Here is a 22,886-nt window from a genome sequence, read left to right on the forward strand (position 1 = left end):
GTGTTAACATGACTTGGATTTCTATAATTAAATTTCCTCGGTAAAACCACCTTTAAAAAATTACTTTGATAAACTTACAGGCAGATTGGTTGTTCAGGTTATACAAAAATGTAATGTAAGAGGCACATGTATTATTCCTGTAAATTGTTGATTTTCTCTGGGAGTGTACATCTTAAGAGAAAAATAATAATGGTCATATCGAACATTTCAGCAATATCGATTCTATATTTTTTACAAAAAAAAGTACAGTTCTGCCGTTTCTATCTAAAAAAATGTGTACATACACACAATCTAAAGCACTGGTAAGGAAAGAATAATGATTCAATTTTAATTTCACAACAGTATACATAATATACATAAACACCCAATTACATACATATTTAATTAGGCTATTACTCATTTCATTATCGCATGACTGCAATCAGGAAAAAAAAGTGATTGAGATCTGAATCTGAATTACTTTATTATTACATATTTCACAATCTTGCTGTTATATCCTTTTGAAACAACATGATGAAAAGCATTTATTCTGAATAACAAAATAGTGCATTTTTTTGTGTTTGTGGAAAGGGGGGGGGACAAAGGAAAATATCACCATCGAACACATATTTTATTATTATTATCAACAGAATAAAATGATACCTCTCTTAAGTCATTATCCATTTCTACTTCTGGTCCATTTTCCTAAATAAATAAATAAATAATCTTCATTTGTGTATTATACAGTGTGTATTGACAGATTACCTAAAAGAAGCCAAAATTAATGAAGATATAAAAGAATGAAAAACTTGAATAAAGATAATTCATAAGACAATTTACTTAGAAAGAAAAATAAAATATTTAAAAAAAATTAAAAGCCTCAGGGGCTCGCCTTAGTGAGTATGGTCGTGGCAAACCCAAGGTACCTGATACTGGACCATGCCTTACTTCATGTAATATACACTGTTATATTATCTGTAGACTGGTTCCTCCTTTCTTCTCTTCTTCCCCCGAATGCTATTAGAGTATTTGAGGGGAATCTTTCCTATTTTGCTGTGTCATTTTCTTGTGCTAACAGGACATTATCAAACACTGTAACATGATCAGGCCATCAAAAAATGTTCATACCGCGTCGTACGGGTTACCAAGGGACGCGTTTGAGTTTTAGGCAGAGGGACCCATTCGAAAAATATGTTACAGTCTCCCTTAGACAGCACTCTGCTAGAGGAAACTCCATCAATGGGCCCACTACCCGTTTGGGGAGGTGTTTAGGAGCAGCGCAAAAAAATGGTTCTGCAAAAGGACGGAGATGACAACGACAATGGCACCAGACTATGGCTTTAGGCAACTGGAACATCTTCTCTCTGACAGGGAATGAGTTGGAACTGGTTGAGGAAGCCAAGCGCAACCGACTAGACTTAGTCGGGCTTTCTTTGACCAAGAGGAGAGGCTCTGGAACTGTCGACCTGGATAAGGAGTGGAAGCTCTACTACTCTGGTATGAGGCTGACAATGTCTTCTCAGGTGGGTGTGGGGATACTCACAAGCCCCCAGCTGTCAGACTGTGTTGCTGAGTGGATCCCATTGGGGGGGAACGGGTTTGTGTGTTCTTAAGGCTTCAGATGAAAAACCATGATTTGGCTGTGGTGCAAGCCTATGCACCTAATCTGGAGTCAGAATACTCTGCCTTCCTAGAGGAAGTGGATGCTGCTTTTGACAGGGTGGCAGACATGGAATCAGTCCTAGTATGGGTGACTTCAATGCACATGTTGGAACAAATGACCAGACATGGAGGGGTGTGGTTGGGAGGAATGGTGCCCCTGACCTTAACGCAAATGGGCTGAAATTATTGGACTTCTGCTGTACTAACAGCTTGTCCATAAGTATACCTGGTACAGGGATACACTAGAACAAAAGTCTCTGATCGACTTCTTTATAGTCTCAGCAGACCTGTTTTCCTTAGTGTTGGACGTTCGTGTGAGACGAGGGGCAGAACTGTCAATTGACCACCTTGTTGTGTTATGCACTCTACGGCCTCAGAAACCAGATGCTACCATCAACGCTGGTAGGCCTAAGCAGCTATACCGCGTGAAATGGGAGGCATTGGAAAATGAGGCTGTGAGGAAGAATTTTGCAGATTTTCCCTCAGGTTCAAAGAGATTCCCAAGCATACTGCAGATGTTGAAGAGGAGTGGAAGCTGTTCAGAACAGCTGTCAATGCCTCTGCACTCTCATGCTGTGGTAGAAAGCGGCTCGGCGTGGCAATGGGCAGTGAGAAAAGGACACCTTGGTGGAACCAAGGTGTCCTTTTCATGGCAGGTCTTTGAGAAATCTTGGGAATATGCCAAGAATGTCTACACATGTTTTGTGGACTTGGAGAAGGCATATGACTGGGTTCCTTGGGATAAGCTTTAGCAAGTAGTACAGGAGTATGGAGTGGATGGCTAACTATTAGTTGCCATCAAGTCCCTGTATGAATGCCCAGAGTTTTGTGTGAGGGTAAACAGCACAAAGTCTGAACCGTTCATGGTCTCCGTTGGCCTCCACCCTTGGTGGAGGCCAACGGAGACCGTGAAAGTGTTCTGTAACCCCCTCCTTTTCATAGTATTTATGGACTGGATTGATAGGCACAGCCGTGGCAGTGAGTGTGTCAGAATTGGAAGATGTAGCATTGGACGTCTGCTTTTTGCAGATGACCTAGTTCTGCTTAGCTCTTCCACAGATGACCTCCAGTGGACCCTGGATAGGTTCATAGCTGTTTGTGCAGACACCGGAATGAAGATCAGTGTGGCCAAAACTGAAACATTTGTGGTCTCAAGACAACCATCCCAGTGCACTCTACATGTAAGTGGAGTCCCAATGAGGCAGGTGGAAAAGTTTAAATACCTTGGGTCTATATTCACAAATGATGGAAAATGGGACGTAGAGCTAGATACTCGAATTGGCTTAGCAAGCTTTATATTGCGGGAGCTTGGCCGTTCGGTAGTATTGAAGTGGGAGTTAAGCCAGAAGGCAAAGCTGGCTGTCTTCAATACAGTCTATGTCCCCATCTTCACCTATGGTCATGAGAGTTGGGTAATGACCGAAAGAATGCGGACACGAATCCAAGCGGCTGAAATGAGGTTCCTTCAAGGAGTTGCAGGGCTGACAAGACTCGACAGAGTCAGAAGCTTTGCAATTCGGGAAACCCTCAATACTCAACCGCTGCTTCTCCGTGTTGAGAGATCACAGTTACTGTGGTATGGGCTCCTGGTCAGAATGCCACAAGAGAGGCTCCCTCAGTAGGCCCTCTTTGCCAAGCCCAAGGGTGGGAGGCTATGTGGAAGGCCAAGGACTCGCTGGATAGATTATATCCAAAACCTTGGGCAGACACGTTTGGGAATCGCACCAGATCATGACCATTGGAAGTTCCTCTTGCAGCTGTTGCCCCCACAACCCAATTAGGAAAGGGTGAGCCTTGAAGATGTATGTAAAAATTAAAAGTTTGAACACACACAAAAAAAGAAAAACAAGTAGAATACAAACCATTCTTTCAAAAGAAGAAAATACAAAAACAACTATATACAAAGAAATATTGCTAAAACCATAGTAAAGAAAGCTCACAAAGACTTAATAAAATAAAAGATATATATGGAAGACAAACCATAGCTTAGAAAATATTAAGGAAATTAAACAAAAAAATACAGCACAACTTAACATAATATAATAGAAACATGGATAGAGCATTATAAGAATTTAAGATATGACTAAAATTTATTAACAGAAAATAACAAAGAAATCAGTAATGATATAGAACCAGTTACACTGAAAGAACTAAAAGATGAAATAAAGGTATCTGAAAATAGAAAATCAACTGGATCAATGTCATAAATATAGGCCTTTGGAAGTACAATGCAGAATAACAGCAAGGATTCGTATAGTTAATAAACAACTGTTGGAAGAAATGTAAGGTTCCATCAGATTGGTCAAAAGCTAAGTTAATATGTATATTTAGGAAAGATGATAGAAATTATGGTGAAATTCACAGAGGAATAACTTTATTAAATACAGATTACAAAATATACAGTAAAATTTTGAATATATAAACTTATATATTCTAAGATATATAAGGGGAGGGAAAGGGATATCCATTACATTTAGTTTAAATAAAGACACAAAAATAAGGTTAAATTAGGTAATAAATTAACAGAAGAGATTGAAATTATTCAAGGTGTAAGACAGGGAAGCAGTTTATCTCCAACTCTGTTCAGTATATATACACACACGCACGAGGTGTGGCTATTAAATAACGAGACAAGGTGCGCGCTTGTGCCGTGAATGACCTTTAGGTTCTAGAAGCGGTTGAGATAAGCATTGTTCGCTGTTGCTCATAGTTAGTCTGTAGGCAGTTACAAAAGAAACATGAAGTCGCTTTGCAGGAATAATGTCTAACATTAACCTCGAGCAGTGCATTAATCTCAAATTCCTTTGAAATTGAAGAAATTGCTGTCCGAGTGTTTGAAACTTTTGCAGGAGGTGTATGGCGATAATGCAATGTTATGTGTGCAAATGCTTTGCTGAAGGTCAAGAACATGTTGAAGATGACAAATGACCACGTCACCCTGTCACAGCAGCAACCGAACAAAACGTTGCAAAAGTTAATTAAATTGTCTGCAACGATCGCCCATAAAGCATTCGGATGATAGCAGACATGGTGCCCACTGATAAGGAGAGTGTGTGACAAATTTTGCATAAGCAATTGAATGTGAACAAAGTCTGTGCCAAAATGGTTCCTAAAAACTTGTGTCAGGAGTGGAAAGATGTCTGGAAACAAATTTGCACTGACATCATGGAATGGCTGACAGTGGAGCTGGACTTGCAGGAGAAGATCATTGCATGTGATGAGACGTGGATTTTCTAGTGCGATCCAGAAACAAAGAGACAATCGATGCACTGGAAAACTCCCACGTCATCAAGAATGAGCAAGTCAAAATTGAAGGCAATGCTGATCGTTTTTTAAAATTTTTTTTTTTTTTCAATGCCGTGGTAATGGTTGAATGGGTACCAGAGGGTCAAACAGTTAACCAACATTATTACCTTGAGGTTTTGGCCAAGCTGAGAGAACGAGTAAGGAAAAAGAGACCTATGGAAGAACAACACTTGAATTCTCCATCAGGACAATGTTCCAGCCCACAGTGCACTGTTTGTAAAGCAGTATCTGGCTGATAAGAAGATCCATCTTGCTTGCCAGACTTAGCTCCATGCGACTTTTACCAAAGTTGAAATCTGCATTGAAGGTGAAGAGCACTCATTTTCAGTCAGTGGATAATGTAAAGAAGAAAACGGCAGCGCCACTGAAGCAGATAACACCTGATGACTTGCAGCACATCTTCCAACAATATAAAATTCGTATGCAATGGTGTATAGATAATGTATGTTGAATGGGATAACAATTAATTGTACAATTCTAATAATAAACCACATTTTTGCAACCAGTCTCATTATTTAATAGCCATACCTCGTATATTGATAAAATTATTAAAATATATATATAGAGAGAGAGAGGATAAATTTATTAAAATATGAAAAACACAAAATAAGGACCCAAGTTAAGCAGAAGAACTGTTATCAATAAAATGCTATACATAGATGATCAGATTATATTACAAGACAATGAAGATGACCTTCAAAAATCGATTTAAAAATTTGACAAAAGAAAACAAACGTCATGTCAGATCAAAAACAGTAACAGAAGATAAAAATGTAGGTTGCATAATAACATATCTAAAAGAGAAAGATATATATGACAAAAATAATATTCAGAAAATCTGTAGAATGATTAAAAGAGCACTGAATGAAAAAAGAGAAAAGAAAAAGAAAAAAAACTTAAATTTCATAAAGTAATGGCCACTTGCACTATTATTTGGTTTAGAAAATGGACTGTTAAAAGAAAAGATTGCAGTAGAAATGACTCTTAAAAGCAAAGGATGCATGAAGACATTAGAATTAGGTATTTACAACTTAAATGAACAGATCAAGGAATGGAAAGATATTGGCTACCAAAAGAAATCGATAAATATAGCACAAAGGGAAAGAGAAAGACCAGTGAAACCAGAATTGGCAAATTCTTAATCCTTGATAAGTATATCTATTCAAAAATATATAAGCACATTCACAAGAATCTTTTATTTAGCTGTTACCATTGTTATGTACGCATTTTTTACTGCATTGATTTTGCCAAAACTCAACAAAAATTAGTACAACACAGCATTCTGCAATATCCTGCTATATATATATATATATTTACATTTAGCTACCATTCTATGTCATCATTCCTTAGTATTCTTGGAAGGCAGATTTATCATTATGTAGTGTAGGGATAACAGGAACTCTTCCAGAAGATGAAGGGAAGAGGAACGATCTCACGATTGTTTGCATCAAAAAGTATTGATTAAAAATGATGTCTTTGCTGTTTTGTGATTGGCTGTTGAGAATTAAATTCATTCAACCCCAAATCCTAATAGCTACTAAGGTAGTAGTTATACTGCTGTGAGGAAAGGTCATATGGGTTGAACTAACAGGATGATGACTAACACAGCAGACCAGGCAGTAACACGACATACTTCATGTGTAACTTCTAAAACAAAATCTCTCTCTCTCACACACATACTTGTTCTGTCTGAAGTTGGGTTATTTTTAACAGGTGGGTAAATTTTTTTGTTTTGTTTAGCTACTACTTTATTTTGTTTGCAATATTTTATCAAGTAAATATAATAGCAACCTACAAAAATTACATGAGAGGTTGTATTCTTCACTGTACTGCATTTGTAAAAAGATATTTTCCTATTTGAAGTAAATGCCAAATCTACCCATTAGGTAATAGATGACCTTAATCACTGAGTGAAACACCACCATGCTTGCTCATTGGAGGCCTGAGGTGGTGGATAGCCTTGAAGGACATGCTAAATATATTCAGAAACCCCAAACCTCCTCCATTTCAAGGATACAGCAGTTATGGTGGTATGCAGGTTTGTCACCAAATAGTATGCTGACCTGAATCTGATGGATGAGTCAGAAGGTTGTCTGGTTAATTAGTACATAATCCTTTTGACAACTCGTATAGTAGAGTATATAAGTTCTTTTCGCTATACCCTTTCGTATTATTTCGGTCTAGCTACTCACTGATGAAGCCTCAAAAAAGGCTGAAACTGGTCTGGGTAGTGACCTCCCACCATAATGTAATAACAGCATACATTTCCTAGGAAATGTGTTTTTACATTATGGAAAATTCCAAGAATAGCGATCAGAACTTGACCACCTCTGCTGCGAGTTGCCCGAGTTTGTACTACGTACTACGACTACTTGCATACTAACTCCATACTCACAGAACAAGCTTTTCTTCCTCCTCCTTCATTTCTACTGCCAGTGTGGAGTTTGACTATAAAGAGATGTTGGACTCACGGTAGGAATGAAGGAGGAGGAAGATAAACTTGTTCTGTGAGTATGGAGTTTGACTATAAAGAGATGTTGGGTGGTAGCTGCATGTGTTTCCCAAGGAATCCAAGCCTTTAAATCTAATGTGAACAAGTTCCTAATTCTCTTCCCGTACACAGTACTAAAGTACAATAAGTTGAACAACCAATCTTTTGTATATGGACCCAACATAAAAAAAAAAATCAGAAAATAAAATCCAAATCTGACTTCTTAAGGACCAACAGCAGAACTCAGCACCTGTTTAATAGAAGCAGTGATTTCTGGTCCACTGCAACTTCTGCTCACGTGTGCTTCAACTTCTCTTTCATCCAGATGGTACCATTGCTACAGCATTTAAAGATAAAGCTGATCTCCTGAAATTACTCTTCTCATTCAACTTTTGCATAGACAACCAAGGCAAATCACCTCCTACCATACCATATCAGAAACTGAGTACCATCATTTTTTGGCAAAAAAAGAAGAATACTGAATAACTCAGATGTTAAAAGTCTTCTGATACCAATAGCATCTAACTGTACTCAAATATTGTGCTTCAGAGTAACACCTGTCCCAACGACGCATGGAAGCCAAATCATACATCCAACCTATTATAAAAAAAAAAAGGGGGGGGGGTTAAAAGTCTGTCATCAAACTACCAACCGATATAACCATCACTTCATTTCTCTCCAAAATAACCTCCAATAATCACCTCATACCATATCAGAAACTAAGTACCATATGTTTCCCATCATTTTTTTGGCAAAAAAAGAAGAATACTGAACAACTCAGATGTTAAAAGTCTTCCGATCCCAATAGCATCTATTGGAGAAAGTCATCAAGAGTAAACTTTTCCATTACTTTTAGGCCTGCAAGTTATTAGCAACCACCAGTATTGATTATGACAGTCTAGGTCCATGGCTGATCTCTTAGCCTACATCACCCACTAATGGATATGGATTACAGAAAGTTTCAGAGAAATGTGCTATCACTCTTGATATTTCGAGAGCTTTTGATCATGTCTAGCATCAAGGTATGCCATCCTCTGTAATTGGGTAGTAGCTAGTTGATTGTTAACTTCATGTCATGGCAGATAGATTCCTCTCTTTGAGCTTCTCCACCAATGTAGGAGTGTATCTCAGGGCTCTGTTCTGTCACCCATCCTCTTTGTCATATATTAATGACTTACTGTCAAACACCACTAATCCTATTCACAGCTCTAGCAATTGCAGTGCATTCCATTCATCCCACTCATTCGACAAATGCTGCAGTGCTCAGATCTCCCACACTCAAGATCATCTGCCAACTGTTCCTGTACAAACTGATCTCCATACCATCCTTCAGCAGAGCGAGAATAACCTGGTCACATTCAATGCCACCGAAATGCAGTCTTTTCCCTCAAAAATATCTCGGCTCCCTTATTCTTATCACGTTACACAAATAACCTGCCAGAATTAGATCTCTCCTTAGAATGACATTTACTCACAAACTATCTATCTATATGTTCACTGGACATGCACAGATGCCGTATGGTCATTCCGATGCTCAGTGATGTGCCACACCAGGCCTCGCCATGTAGTCCTGTTGTTTGCTTTTCTGGCATCCTCAACTCTCTGAAGATTAGTTGCTCCACACACCATCCATCCATCTCATTGATGGTCTACCCCTTCCTCTTTTTCCAGGAACTTTACCTTCTATTACTGTTCTGAGAAGTCCTCCTTCCATCCTTTCAGTGTGTCCAAAATATTTTAACTTTCTTTCATCAATATCCTAAAGGAGCCTTAAAGTTCTACTGATCTTTTCTAACACCTATTCATTTGTATGCCTTTCACTATATGATATCCTGAACAGTCTTCTGTAGCACCACATCTCAAAAGCAGATATCCTTTTCTTATCTGACTTCTTTAGGTTCCAAGTCTTGCATCCATAAGTCACTGTTGGAAAAACAATGCATCCAAAATCCTCAATTTTGTTCCCATGGAGATAGATCCATCCTTCCAGATTTTAGACAGGTCTCTGACTGTTGTTTTAGCCATTCCTAACATCCTTCTGATGTCTTATGAACAGCAATTCTTCACATTAATAATGGATCCCAGGTACTCAAATTTGCTGACTTCCTCAATTCTTTTTCCATTAAGGTAAACTTGTTTCTCAAGAGCTTCCCTGTTTGTATTTCCTTTGAGAACCATAATCTTTGTCTTGCAAGGATTTAGTTGAAGTCCTCTGTCATTACTGATCTTGTTAATTATGTAAAGAATTTGTCCTAGTTCTTCCATGTCATTACAAAGTAGTACTGTATCATCAGAATATCTCAGATTACTGATCAGTCTACCTCCTATCCTAATTCCTGTCTTGAGCTTATCCAATGCTTCGCGCACGATGTCCTCCGTATATATACTAAACCAGTGAGGAAAAAGTAAACATCCTTGCCTTACTTCTTTTCCAACCTGAAGCCAATCAGTCAATCCAACACCTGTTCTTACTATGGCTTCTTGCTCCCTGTACAAGTTGGCTATCAACCGGATAGTGTGTTCAGGGAAAACCCATTCTTTTCATTACTTCACATGCTGAACACAGTCAAAAGCTTTAGAGTAGTCTAAGAAACGCATTACTAGAGGAAGTCTAAATACTTTATAATTTTCTATGATTTGCCTAAGGCAAAGGATCTGATCTCTGGTGTCCTTACCTTTCCCACAACCTATCCTATCATAAATACATCACATAGATAATTTTCTCAGCTTCTGAAAACCACTTTCATTTTTGCTCTAGATACTAGATTTGAATAGATTACTCTACACAAATCTCAAATCCATTCATCCTTATAATACATTTTCCATGTTTGGGATGATGAACCTAAAATTTCCCTAAAAATTCAGGACAGCATTTCAGTTTGTAGACAATCCCTTTATCAATGACGCAATTCAATTTCTCTCTTTCTCTCACGCGCACGCACGCACACACAGCACCAGGTACTTCCATGCACCTGCTCTACTGAACTGGCACCATAATCTCTTTACTTTATATAGGGTCTGTTAATATAAAAGTAGCAGATGCCTAACACTTCTTTTTAGTACAGCTGCAAAGGTACCACACCTGCTTATCTTCCTCTTTTATTTAACTTACCTCTGTCCTATGGAATAGCCTTCCTCATAAAGTGTTCATGTTCCCCAACAACTACAACCTTCAAGAAAAATGTCCAACTTCTTTTCCAACCATTACATGTATCCTGCACACTATACTGATGTACTATAGTATGGTGTGCAGGATACATGTAATGGTTGGAAATGTTCTCTCTCTCTCTCTCTCTCTATATATATATATATATATATAATCAGTGCTTTTCTTTGGGATGGTATGCAAATGGTAGAGTACACTGGCACCTCTATTAAACAGTGACATATAACACATTGATGCTGCACATTTAGAAATTTGTAATATTCAGTCATTTTTTGAAATGTTTACCTAGTATTCAAATAAATTTAGTTATTTAATGAAATTTGTAGATTTCACTATGCTGATTGTTAAGGTATTTACTGTAAGTATTTTTAGAATTTTCAATTATTTTCAAGTGTGTGTGTGTGTGTATACACACACACATCAGGAGGAATTTGTCTTCATTCCTCCATCAAAACAGCACTGAGTTCACCGGCAGATTGAGGACATGCTGCTCTGGACCTCAATCGTTGTTCCAATTCATCCTACAGGTGTTCGATGGGGGTTGAGATCAGGACTCTGCGCAGGTCAGGGCAGTTGTTTAACATCCATCTCTTCATACCATTCCATAAAAGATGCAGCTTTGTGGCATGGGGCATTGTCTTCTTTCTAGTAACATGGATTCATTCCATAAAAACTCCACAGTATAGGCAGCACCTGATTTTTCAGATTATCAAGGTACCGAGCTGGTTTCATGGAACCACAGACAACGAGCAGTGGTCCCATTCCTAACCAGCTGAATACACACCATTACTCCACCACCAAACTTTACTGTGGGTACAACACACCATGTACCCAAAGAGCATGTGAACTGGACAATTGTCCAGTTTACACGTTCTTTGCACCAGGCCAGACGAGCTACCTTGTTCATTGTTGTGAACTTTGACTTGTGTGCACTGCTCTTCCATGGAAATCCAGTCAATGGAGTTCTTTTTGTACAGTATTAGTGCATAGTGTTACTGGAACTCATTGTGGATAATCTGTGTGGATTGTAGCTGGTTTTTTGCATGCCACCCATTTTAACACCCGTCTGTCCCTGTCAGTCATTTTCGGCAGCTGCCCTGGGTGTTTTCCTGCACTAGTGATGCCAGAACGTTTCCATTAGTTGACACATCACCAACCAATGATTTTGGATGCTCCAGTTGCGTGGCAATGGCATGTATGCCACCAATGTGCCCATGATGATACATCTCTTGAAGTCACCAAATTAACATCGTGTTGCCATACCACCTGTATTCAAATGCTACGATGAAATACTACTTCCTACTATCTGTACACTGGTTTTTTATATTATTAACAAATCTGGAATGTTCCATAACTTCAAATAATAGGGTGTCCAGATAATTATTGGTAGATAGTATATATTAACACATTCAAGTCAGACTGTACATCGTGAATTGTGTCTCAAGCAGGACTGTATTTTAGTGCTAGAATAAAAGTTTTACTTTGTTTTTGGTTTGCAACTATGCATTATAGTGTCCATTCCAGTTAATACTCTAATTACAACACTGACTGCATCTGTACACTGTTTTTAGAGCTACAATAAAAATTTACCTTATTTTGCTCGCATCTGTGCAGTTTGTAGGGGAACATGTTTCACTATATTGGGTCATCTTCATTCTAGTACTCAACTACCAAATATATATTGGATATGCAAACAGTAAGCACTGGACAAATTCTCATCCTGCATGAAGATCAAGTACAATGCAAGTTGATTTTTTTCTTCTCCTCATGAACGTGTTTAAGTAAATCATTTTACTAGGTTTTATCTGACTTTTGCAGATGTTCTGTTCATTTATGAAGTAACATGAGAAAAAATTACCTTAAACTAAAAAGTAAAAAAAGAAAAAAAAAATACTATCTTTTCTCCCTTTCACAGTTAAGAAATTCAAAACAAGTGAAACAATGAGTTCAGAGTTCACTACAGAAGCTGTGCCAATGACTGTTTTTCTTCATGATGTTATCAGCATCCAACAGCAAGGAATGACTGAGAAAACCACTGGCCAAGTAGTTGGACTGATGGTGAAAAAATAAAGACTTTGGTGCAAAGCATAACTGGCTAAATTATCAAAATAAGAGGCCTGGATGTAAGACTGTTGTAAGGTATATGCCACCCCTAAATTCAAGAAAGGAAAGTGTGCACACACACACACCGAGAGAGAGAGAGAGTATAGTACAAAAAAAAAGTACTGAATAACTAACAACGATATATGTATGTTCTGGATGAAACGGATTTATTAAAACAAAGATATATATGTTTACACATGGTGCTATATACATCCACAACTATGGGTGGAATCTTGGTTGAATAAAGAATTAACAATGGTAGATTACATGTTCAAAACAGGCACCTTGTCTTTCAAGACAGATTTCATAGTGTATATAAAGGTTTTCTGTCATCTCGGAGAACAAGGGTTGGGACATATTGTAATTTTATCCCTTAGTTCATCAAGGTTTGAAGGAAGGTCATGGTGGAATACCAATTCCTTCAATATACCCCAAACGAAGGCAACAAGTGATGTGAGATCAGGAGGTGAAGGGTATGGGAATTCTGTGAACCTCAAATTGAGCTTCCCAGGGAAGTGTTCTAATAAACAGGTTCTAGAACCAAGTGATGTGTGACAGGTTGCTCCATCCTGCTGGAATACCTGTGCACAAAATGGAATGTTTTTTTTTTGTATGATACATCTTATGCAAATCCTGAGGGAAAGGACCCAACATATTCTCGATGTAGCATTGGCTGTTTATGCTATGGCCAGGAACCACACACTATATGGTGACCTCGCTGTGAAGAGGTTTCTCTTGGACAAATCAAAGTCTTAAGAAACCTGTATGTTCATCTGTTTACATGACTACTTAGATGGAAATATGCTTCATCTGAGAACCAGACATTATGGAGAAAGGATGGATCTTCATAGACATTGGACAGCACGCATGTGCAGTAGTCCTACTATGTAGCATAATCTGTTGTTCTTAAACACTAACCCACCTGAATAACATATGAAAAGGTACCCAGCTCCTTAAGGATTCTCTGTAGTGACCACCTTAAAATCCCAAGTTTTACCGCTGTTTGGAGATGACTGTAACACTTGATCCAGCACACTCCTGTGATTTTCAATCGTGTAAAAGTTCACGTGGTCTCTCCTGAATGCCCTCTGCATTGTAGCAGAACACTTCTGGTACATCAGAACCTCTCAATTAAGGCAATGATGACATTATTGCTTGGGGCATGCTTAGGGAAATGACAAATAAACTGCTTACAAACATGTTATAGGCTTGGATCATTTGCTCTACCAACTCTGTATGAATGAAAATAATGCTCAACAATGAATGTTTTTTGTTCCAACGTCAATACCACTGCTACAACTAAATGTAATGGTGTAGACAACACGTGATCTTCTATTAATGTGAATGCAGTCAAATGGCATATTTCATAGCACAAATACTGAATAGTGTGTCGAGTTCAGTACTTTTTTTTTTACACTATACCACATATATATATATATATATATATGTGCGCACACACATTTATTTATTTTTATTTTTTGAAAAAGGTGTTTTTGATTGTTAAGATACAATTCTGACAGATTTTGCTGCCCTACCAGCCTGTTCCTAGACATTGCCTAGGTTTTTATAGTCCTTTTGGATGTGCATTATGTAAACAAAAGAAAGAACCGACAATTGAAAACAACACAGATACACCCAAGACAAAAAACACCAAGCCGACATGACATAGCCTCCACTTTTCCCATGAGCTCCGAAGACGACACACAGCCGAAACGGTTCACACACCATTACTCCCACCCTAATCTTGTTTCATCATATTTTATCCTTCTCCTTTGCCCCAAAATTTCTATCTTTTGCCTTCTTCCCAAAGAATTCACCACCCCACCCTTAAAAACCTGGTTTTAAATTTCAGATAACTTGTGTCTTACCTACAATTCTACCATATCACCACATTTCCAACCCTTTCCTTTCAGTCATACTTCAGTAATATGGATGCCGCTCCATAAGATGACACCCAGAAACATCCTATAAAGGTATGCCCAAAATTATTCCTTCCTTATATTCATATATCTATATCTTTAAAACATCAGTAATGCCCTAAAAATTGAGTAAAAAGCCAATGACATCATAAAAAGTGTACTCCTACACAAAAACAGGCAAAATAGCCATAAAAATTAATAAAAGAACTCTTGTAGTGAAAAAGAAGATGGGCATGAAGATTTCTAAGGAATGAGCAAACAATGAAGTTGCCTATTTTGCCAAAAAAGAGACAGCAACAGCTACATTATCATACTATGAAGTAACAATATAATTAACTATGTTTTTAGTTTTCTTTTCAAATACTTTAAATCTTCAATTTTTTTGCAAGCAAAGAATGAGTACTGATACCTATTTCTTTACAAAAAACGAACAAAACAAAAAGCACCATATACAGGGTGTTCGGGATAAATTTGACAGTTTCGTAAGGAAAAAGAAAATCTTCTTTGTATCTATTAAATTTAATGAATTGACAAAAAAACATTACAGGCAGAGTTAATTACAATACTATCAACAAGATTTACTCAAAATAACCACCATTAGCATCGATCACAGCTTTAATTCTGCTTCGGAACCTCGAACAAGCTGATGCTACAGTCTCCCTGGGAAGGGCCGCAAAAACTGTTTTAATTTTATCCATTAACTGAGCTTTTGTATTACTGGAAGTGCGATTGGTGTCTTTTTCAACTGCGCCCCATACAAAATAATCCATGGGGTTAAGGTCTGGGGAGTTTGGAGGCCAAACATTTGGACTGGTGAAGTCGTAGAAATTTTCAGACAACCATTTTTGACTTTTCCCAGAGGTGTGGCAAGGGGCCGAATCCTGCTGCCATACATACGGCCTACCATTGGCTACCCTTGTTATCCAGGGCTTGACTACAGTTAGCAACTCCACGAACAAAGCCCGAATTCCAATGCCAGGGTTCTTCAACACCTGTTCCTGCAGATTTGCGAGGAATTCTGCTGTACGAACGCAATCAGATCGTCTGCTAGGGATCTTTCTTCTTGCTACATCCTCGTAGTCACCATTGCAAGTCTCTAGTTCATGCCTGATTGTTTTTACTGTATTCAGGGAGCATTGGGCAGCAGTCGTAATATCCTTATTTTGATGGCGGGCACGAATCATCATGATACAAGTTATTCTCTTCCATGATTCAGGTGGGTTCCAGCTATCCATCCTTTCTGACATCTTGTATATGAATGAAGAAGGGTCCAAACTTTTAAATGAAGAGAAGTGTGTGTTAATACATGTAACTTACGGAAAAATATAATTAATTATAAATATGTCAAATTTATCCCGAACACCCTGTATATAATTTGCAAGTAGAATCTAATGTATATCACTCACAACAGTCTGCATTGGTAGCCAGCAATCTGTTTTGAACAATGTGAGGAATCTGAAATAGTTCAATATTTTTTTTACTAGATGTTTGCAATCTATTGTTAGATAGGGAGAGAGAAAACAAATATTAATTAGATTTTAAAATGACTGTCTCCCAGTTTTTTAGTGAATTTAAAAGAGCAGCTTTAAAACAGACTCCAAACCTCATTTAGATGAGGTATAGAGTCTGTTTTAAAGTCCAATTTTTTGGTAAATTGGCTGTACCAATTTACCAAAAAACTGGGAGGCAGTAATTTTAAGATCTAATTAATACTTGATTTGTCTCTCTCCTTATACAACAATAGATGGCACCAATCAAGACTTTAGTTTCTTCTGTTGTGTCCTTTACAGTTTTCTTTTTAAACTAGTACCAATGTACTGTCATTGTTTTGCTGTGACTGTGACAAACTGTTCTTGTACTCTGTAGATGCTGGATAGAATACCAGCAAAATTTCAGTGAATAAGTTAACAAATATTAATAATTTTCTTATCATTCTGTGATAAGAAATTAATACTGTTAAATAAACTGGCATGAATGTTATTTTGATATCTTAATTTGAACCGGTGTACTGGCCATGGCGAGTTTATCAATCAAGGTTTAAGAACATTCATATATTTCATCTGCCATGGCTAGGCAGACAGCAATACATACTCTTAATGGAACATAATTATTTATTGCAATACTAATACCCTTAGTTCATTATACTTTCTCTGTCAAGGGACTGTCTTAAATGGTCATTCAATGAAGTATACTGGAAAATTATTATAACAATCATTCACTAAGTTCATTTAAATTATCAATTTCATTCTCATTTCACCATTCTATATTGTTAATTTCCTTATGAATAATAATTATCATAATTAATGTATGAATAAATAAAGAAATTATTTCTTTTTTAAGGTTGCTTCAAGAAAAATACTACCCACATAATTCTCACCTTTGGTAAAATGCATATCTCCAGAACGCTTTACTTCTCTTTGTTATTTATTGTAAATTATCAGGGTGTTCCTATGATTATTTACTTATCATCTTAACATCAAATATTTTTTCTGCTACTCTTTCCTCTTCCATTCTGTTTAATTGAATATATCAACTTAGATTACCTATGTTTACACATTCATTAAATGCTATAATGTCAAATACTTTCCTAATATCTTCATTGTGAGAAGTATTCTATAAGGTAGGATGTAAATGAGCTGGTAGAAGAAGCAAAACTGAAGAGCTAGAAGATGAAGATTGTAAGTCTCCTGCCACACTATGATAGAGGTGAATTGAGGAGGAGGAAGGTGTAGGTAGCAAATGAATCAATATGTATGTTGATGTAGGAATGATGTAGGATTTATGGATGTGTGGTCTATGTTTGACAGAAAGAAGGTTTTGTATATTGCTGATGGACTCCATCTAAATTGTTTTGGTATTAGGTGTTTAGAGAGGGAGAGAGAGCTTTGTTCAGCAAGCATGCTGGAGCACAAATTCAGGAAGATTTAAGCAATTAGGCTGGAAGCAGATGAGTTTGTTTGAAGGTATCCATGAGGCAAGTGTGGAATCTAATCTATCAAGCAAAGACATTGAATAGGGTAGTCAATTTAGGAAGTAAAGTAGGGCGGGAGTCTAAAAGGATGCTGCAGTTTTTATATACTAATGACAGGGAGAAATTTTTGGCATTAGCAACCTCGCCAAAAGTTATAGACATTAGTGAGACTTGGCTAAAAGCAGGGAAACAGCTGATGATAGCATATGAACTGCAACCAAAAAGAATAGGAGATAGGTGGGAGGGTGGCTATTCACCTGAAGCAGTCTGTTGTGAGATCAAGGCTAGTAAAACAAAATATACAGCTGGTTGCTGCTCTAAGCTAGGGGGTTCCATGGATGATCTGGAAGGTGTGTATTGGCAAATTAGTCCAATGAATACAGGTCGAGTGACTATTATGGGGGACCTCAACTAAGGAGACTGGAAGCAAGAAGGAAATGAAATTTATACACCTACTAAGAGATAATTACACGAGGCAGCACATGATGGAGGGGGCTAGGGGGGTGTGAGAGTATTGAACATGGTCATATCAAAAGAGCTATCTATAACCAAGGTGATCACATTGCCTCCAACTGGTGAAAGTCACCATGTGGTCTTGACTTGACCTCAAGGAGGAAGCTTAAATCTGAGCCATAGCATAAAACACTGGAAGAGAAGGATGTTAGTAGTGCATCGGAGATAGTTAAGGAGCATATAGAGGAAGCAATATTAAATTATATACTAAGGTAAGTTAATCAGGACCGACGAGTGATATCATTAAGCATGAGCTACAGAAGAAGAACATGCTGTGAAGAGTATATAAGGAGAAAGGTGACTACCATGGCAAAGAGTTATTTTATGTGGAAAGTAAGAGGAAGAATGGCTATGGAAGACTAACCTTAGTGAGTGATGATGGTCAGAAGATGAGAGAAGCAGATAAAATAATTGAGTGACCACTTTGTGGGGTACATCATCCAAATGAGGTTACTACTGTAATATATGTAACAGACACTGATGTGGGAACAAATGTGGATGAATTGGATATTCTTAGGATAATGCAGAATCTCAATGTAAATACAGCTGTGGGACTAGATGGGATATCAGCTTGAATTTTGCGAGAATGTGCAATGGAACTGGCAATGCCTCTCACCAAGCTGTTTATTTTAAGTCTCAGCTCTGGTTGAGTTCCAAGGATTGAAAAGAGGGCAAAATAATTCCCTCCATGAGAGGAGGTTAAAAGATTGAGTTGCAAATTACAGACCAGTCATTATCTCAAAAGTACTAGAAAAACTGATCAAAAAGAGAATTCATGAATGGGTGGATAAAAATATATTGTATGAGGGTCAACATGGCTTGTGAAGGGTTGGTCATGCCTTAGTAATTTAATAACTTTTCATAATAGAGTAACAGCTGAGTTGGATAAAGGAAATGGCTACATGATGATTTTGCAAAGGCATTTGACAGAATACTGCATGGAACTCTTAAGCAAATTAAAACAAATGGGGATGGATATGACACTGGTTATGTAGATAAGAGGGCGGCTGCTGCTGGACAGACGAGACGTCAAAAAGTGGTATATGGAGAGGCAGAATTAAAGGCTAAAACAGGCGGCTAGTGGCATGTCGCAAGGTTCAGTGCTGGGACCACTACTGTTTAATTTGTACATAAATGATATAAGAAATAACCTGAAAGGAAATATTCAGTTCTTTGCCGATGATGTGAAATTAGGTAGAGTAATAGTTAATCAAAGTAATGTGGAGAGCTTGCAGGATGATTTAAATAGGCTGTCAGTATAGGCAAAAGTTAATGAGTGTCAATTCAATGTGGAGAAATGTAAAGTTATGCATTTTGGGATAAATAGATTATAAGGTGTGTACCACATTGATGGAACTGTACTCCAAGAAATAGATGAAGCTAGAGATTCAGGGGTGGTGGTGGTGGTAGACAGAGAGTTAAAAGTTTAGAGGTCATATTGCTAAGGTTGCTAAAGTAGTTTATAAGATTACTTGGCTATTGAAGAACACACTAACAAGTAGAGATAATATAGTTATTCCACTTTATAACTCCTCGATACATCCATATCTTGTTTAGTGCTCAGGTCTGGTCTCTTTGGGATGAGGGAAGGTGGAGAAGATTCAGAGGTGAGTGGTCTGTGGAATATTCCTTATGAAGATAGTTGAGGGTGTGTAGATTCCAGAAGTTGGGTGATATGATAAAAATATTTAAGTTACTCAAAAGGTTGAAGCCTTGAGATGTGGCTATACAGATGAATGTTAAAATTTCTATGGACGGCAAAAACATCCAATCCAGAAGAACTGGGAAAAATGTGAAAATCACGTGAACTTTTAGATATCATAAAAAGAAGAAAAACTGCATATCTTGGTCACCTACTTTATAATGAAAAATATAAGATACTTCAATTTATTATAAAAGGGAAGATAAATGGAAGACAAAGAAAATCTTGGCTGGCAACATCAGACTGGCACGAGCTCTGAGAAACTATTCAGAGTGGCTGAGGATCGCTCAAAATTTGCCAAGGTGGTTGCTGACCTCTGATAGGAGATGGAAGTCAATGAAGAAGAAAGGATTTTATAGGATTGATGCATGCGAAATATTTCAGCACTTGGCTAGAGGGACCAGATCAAGAGGTCATCCCAGGAATGCAATTTAAGTTTTCCATGTTCCTTCTATTTTCATAGTCTGGTCTTTTTATTGCTAATTTTCATGGCAAATTTATTACACCTGTTATTCGGTTTAGTTAAAGAATCTTGGAAACTAGCAGTGAATTTATTTAAAGTATCTACATTTGGTAAAGAGCTAAGATTAGAATCTAAAATCTTAATTAATATCAAGTGTAATGGCACTTATGTTCATAATGTGATCCATATTGATGATGAATAATAGTGAAGATAAATGTACACCTTGTCTTAATTTATCTCTATAGCTCTTTCTATTCTAACTCATGACTTACAACATAAAAATATAAAATATGTACTGCTCTGTTTATCCATTTACTATTATTATTATCATCACCATCAGACCTTCATGGAGTCAAAAGACTATTTGAGGCACATCATGTGACATCCTTGACTCACTCACCACTCTCCTGGGCAATGCATTCCAATGGCTCATTACTCTCCATACAATAAAAAGGTTCCAGGGATGACCTTGTGTCCTTCCCCACCACCGTTTTATAAAAAATCTCTTCCTCTTCTACATTAATCTGATAACTCCTTATGTCTTTATCATACCCTTCCCCCCCACTCCCACCTGCTAAACTCTGCAAATAGCATTTACCTTTTGAAAACCACATGACCAAATCTGTGCACAACTAGTCCACGAGGACTGATCAAGGCCTTGTACAATGGAACCATAATCTCCTTACTTCTACACATCAGTGTCCTCCACATCATCATTGCCATAATTCATTGTTTTGTCCTCACAATTGTAGCAGTGTCCCCTAAATTTTAGGCTATTATCCACCATTAATTTCAGATCTCTTTTTCCTCCTCAAAGATATCCTCACTAATTGTATACTCTATATCCCATCTTTGTTTCCAAAACTTTACACGTTTCAATACTGAAACGATAACCTTCATTTGCTCATTCACTCAGTATACTCAAGGTCCTCTTTTAAAGTCACAACATCTGCTCTACTCATCATAGTTTTTCCTAACTTTGCATCATCTGGAAACAACAAGATTAACTTGTATGTTAATGATTTCCCAAAATCATTAACATACAAGTTCAATAGCAACAGGCTATGAACAGATCTTTGGGGCACATCAATAGCAACATTCCTTTACTGTGATATTGCTCCTCCCATACACAACTGCTGATACCCAGTCTCCAATCTAGTGCAATAATCTATTATCCAACAATATCTATTACAGTTTAATTACCAACTTGTCATGTGTTAGCCTTCAAAGGACTTTGCAAATTCTAAGTATACCACTGCTTAACTGAAATCTGATCCTGAAAACTTATTCAGTCTCAACTCAGCTTGTTCTTTTCCATGTTCTTTCTTAACACTCTCTCTCCAAATGAACTGTGGATGTCTGCTCTCCCCTTGGAGAGCAGGCATCCACAATTCAAATACATGAAACCTCAAAAGTCTGGTCTGGCAGAACATAGTATTGCCACTAAATGCAGTATCCAGTGAAATGAAGCTCATTTTCTCCATTGAAGCAGTTTTAAATATGAACCCCTTTTCGAAGAAAGTTACAAAGCTCTTTTACATTGGCCAAATCTGAATTGGAACAATTCTCTCTCTCCCCCCAAAAGTTTGGGAGATTCTCATTTTATGTAACCATCAAAAATAGTTTTAATAATATTATTTATTAATATATTAATTTTTAGCTCGCAGCAACAGTTTTTAATTGGTAAATCAATTGTTGTATGTTTACTTGTTTCTATGCACTGATGATGTACTGTTATTTTCAGTACGAAATATCTGTACTTTCATTTTCATTAAAGTTAATTACAGTGGTTATCTTGTAATTTTGTTGTTTATTTTATCCTGTCAAAATCTCCTCCTATTACAATCCAAAGATAAAAAGCCCCTCTCTTCCTCCCTGGTGTTTACCAGGTACAGTGTGATTGTATCTGCTTATACTTTGGATACACATTCTGTTCTTATTGTGGTCAAGAAACTACAAAGCACTCTACTAGTCTTATGGTGACCACAATAAAGCTGAAAAATTTGGCTTAGTGCAGCATGGAGCAGACAATGACCACAACATCTTCTGGTCCAATACAAGCCTATTACATCGATGTCAGTTTAAGTTTCACAGGCTACTTAAAGATAGTGCTGAAGGGCTTCCATGTTGCCCAACCTTAAATCAGAATGCGTGTCAATCCATTGCCAAGAATTTGGAACATCTCATTCTTTTTTTTGTCATCTCATTTAAATTTAATTATTTTTTCTTGTATTCAAGGATTAGGTATTTGTCTGTTCTGGCTTCAGTGGTCTTTTCCATCTCGCAGTTGGTCTTCTTCTCTCTCACATTTTGTTCTATATTTATCCACCCTCTTTTGGCAGCCAACATCTTTCCATCCTAAACAGATGCTCTTTCCATTTCTGTCTATATTACTTTATCTCTTCATTCATGTTGTAAATATTTAGCTCTCTCCTCATGTCTTCATTTTTTATATAGCCCAGTTTTGTGAATCCTTTAATTGCTCATAAAAATCTCATATTTCTTTTTAACAGTCCATGTTTCTGAACCATATAATAGTGAGAGTGGCCATTACTTTATAACATACTGAGTTTTTTTTATATATATATATATATATATATTTTTTTTTTTT

The 22,886-nt window shown here is 37.3% G+C and overlaps 1 protein-coding gene across 5 annotated transcripts in view; it reads right to left on the bottom strand.

The window, feature by feature from the left end:
* Positions 1 to 307: 307 nt before the first annotated feature.
* Positions 308 to 22,886, bottom strand: part of Tbce (Tubulin-binding cofactor E) — a 319,945-nt gene continuing 297,366 nt past the window's right edge. For 3 of the 5 annotated variants that reach the window (XM_090399269.1, XM_090399264.1, XM_090399265.1), the window contains one exon: positions 308 to 684. In XM_090399269.1, coding sequence (XP_090255395.1) covers positions 592 to 684 — 93 coding nt within the window. In that variant the 3' untranslated portion in view covers positions 308 to 591. Of the gene's footprint in view, positions 745 to 22,886 lie in introns of all 5 variants that reach the window. The other 2 variants (XM_090399270.1, XM_090399266.1) reach the window with 2 other exon arrangements.

The sequence above is a fragment of the Typopeltis vanoorti genome, chromosome 10 (assembly GCF_054136105.1).
Source record: "Typopeltis vanoorti isolate ZY-2024b chromosome 10, IOZ_Tvanoo_1.0, whole genome shotgun sequence".
Classification (NCBI taxonomy): Eukaryota; Metazoa; Arthropoda; class Arachnida; order Uropygi; family Thelyphonidae; genus Typopeltis; species Typopeltis vanoorti.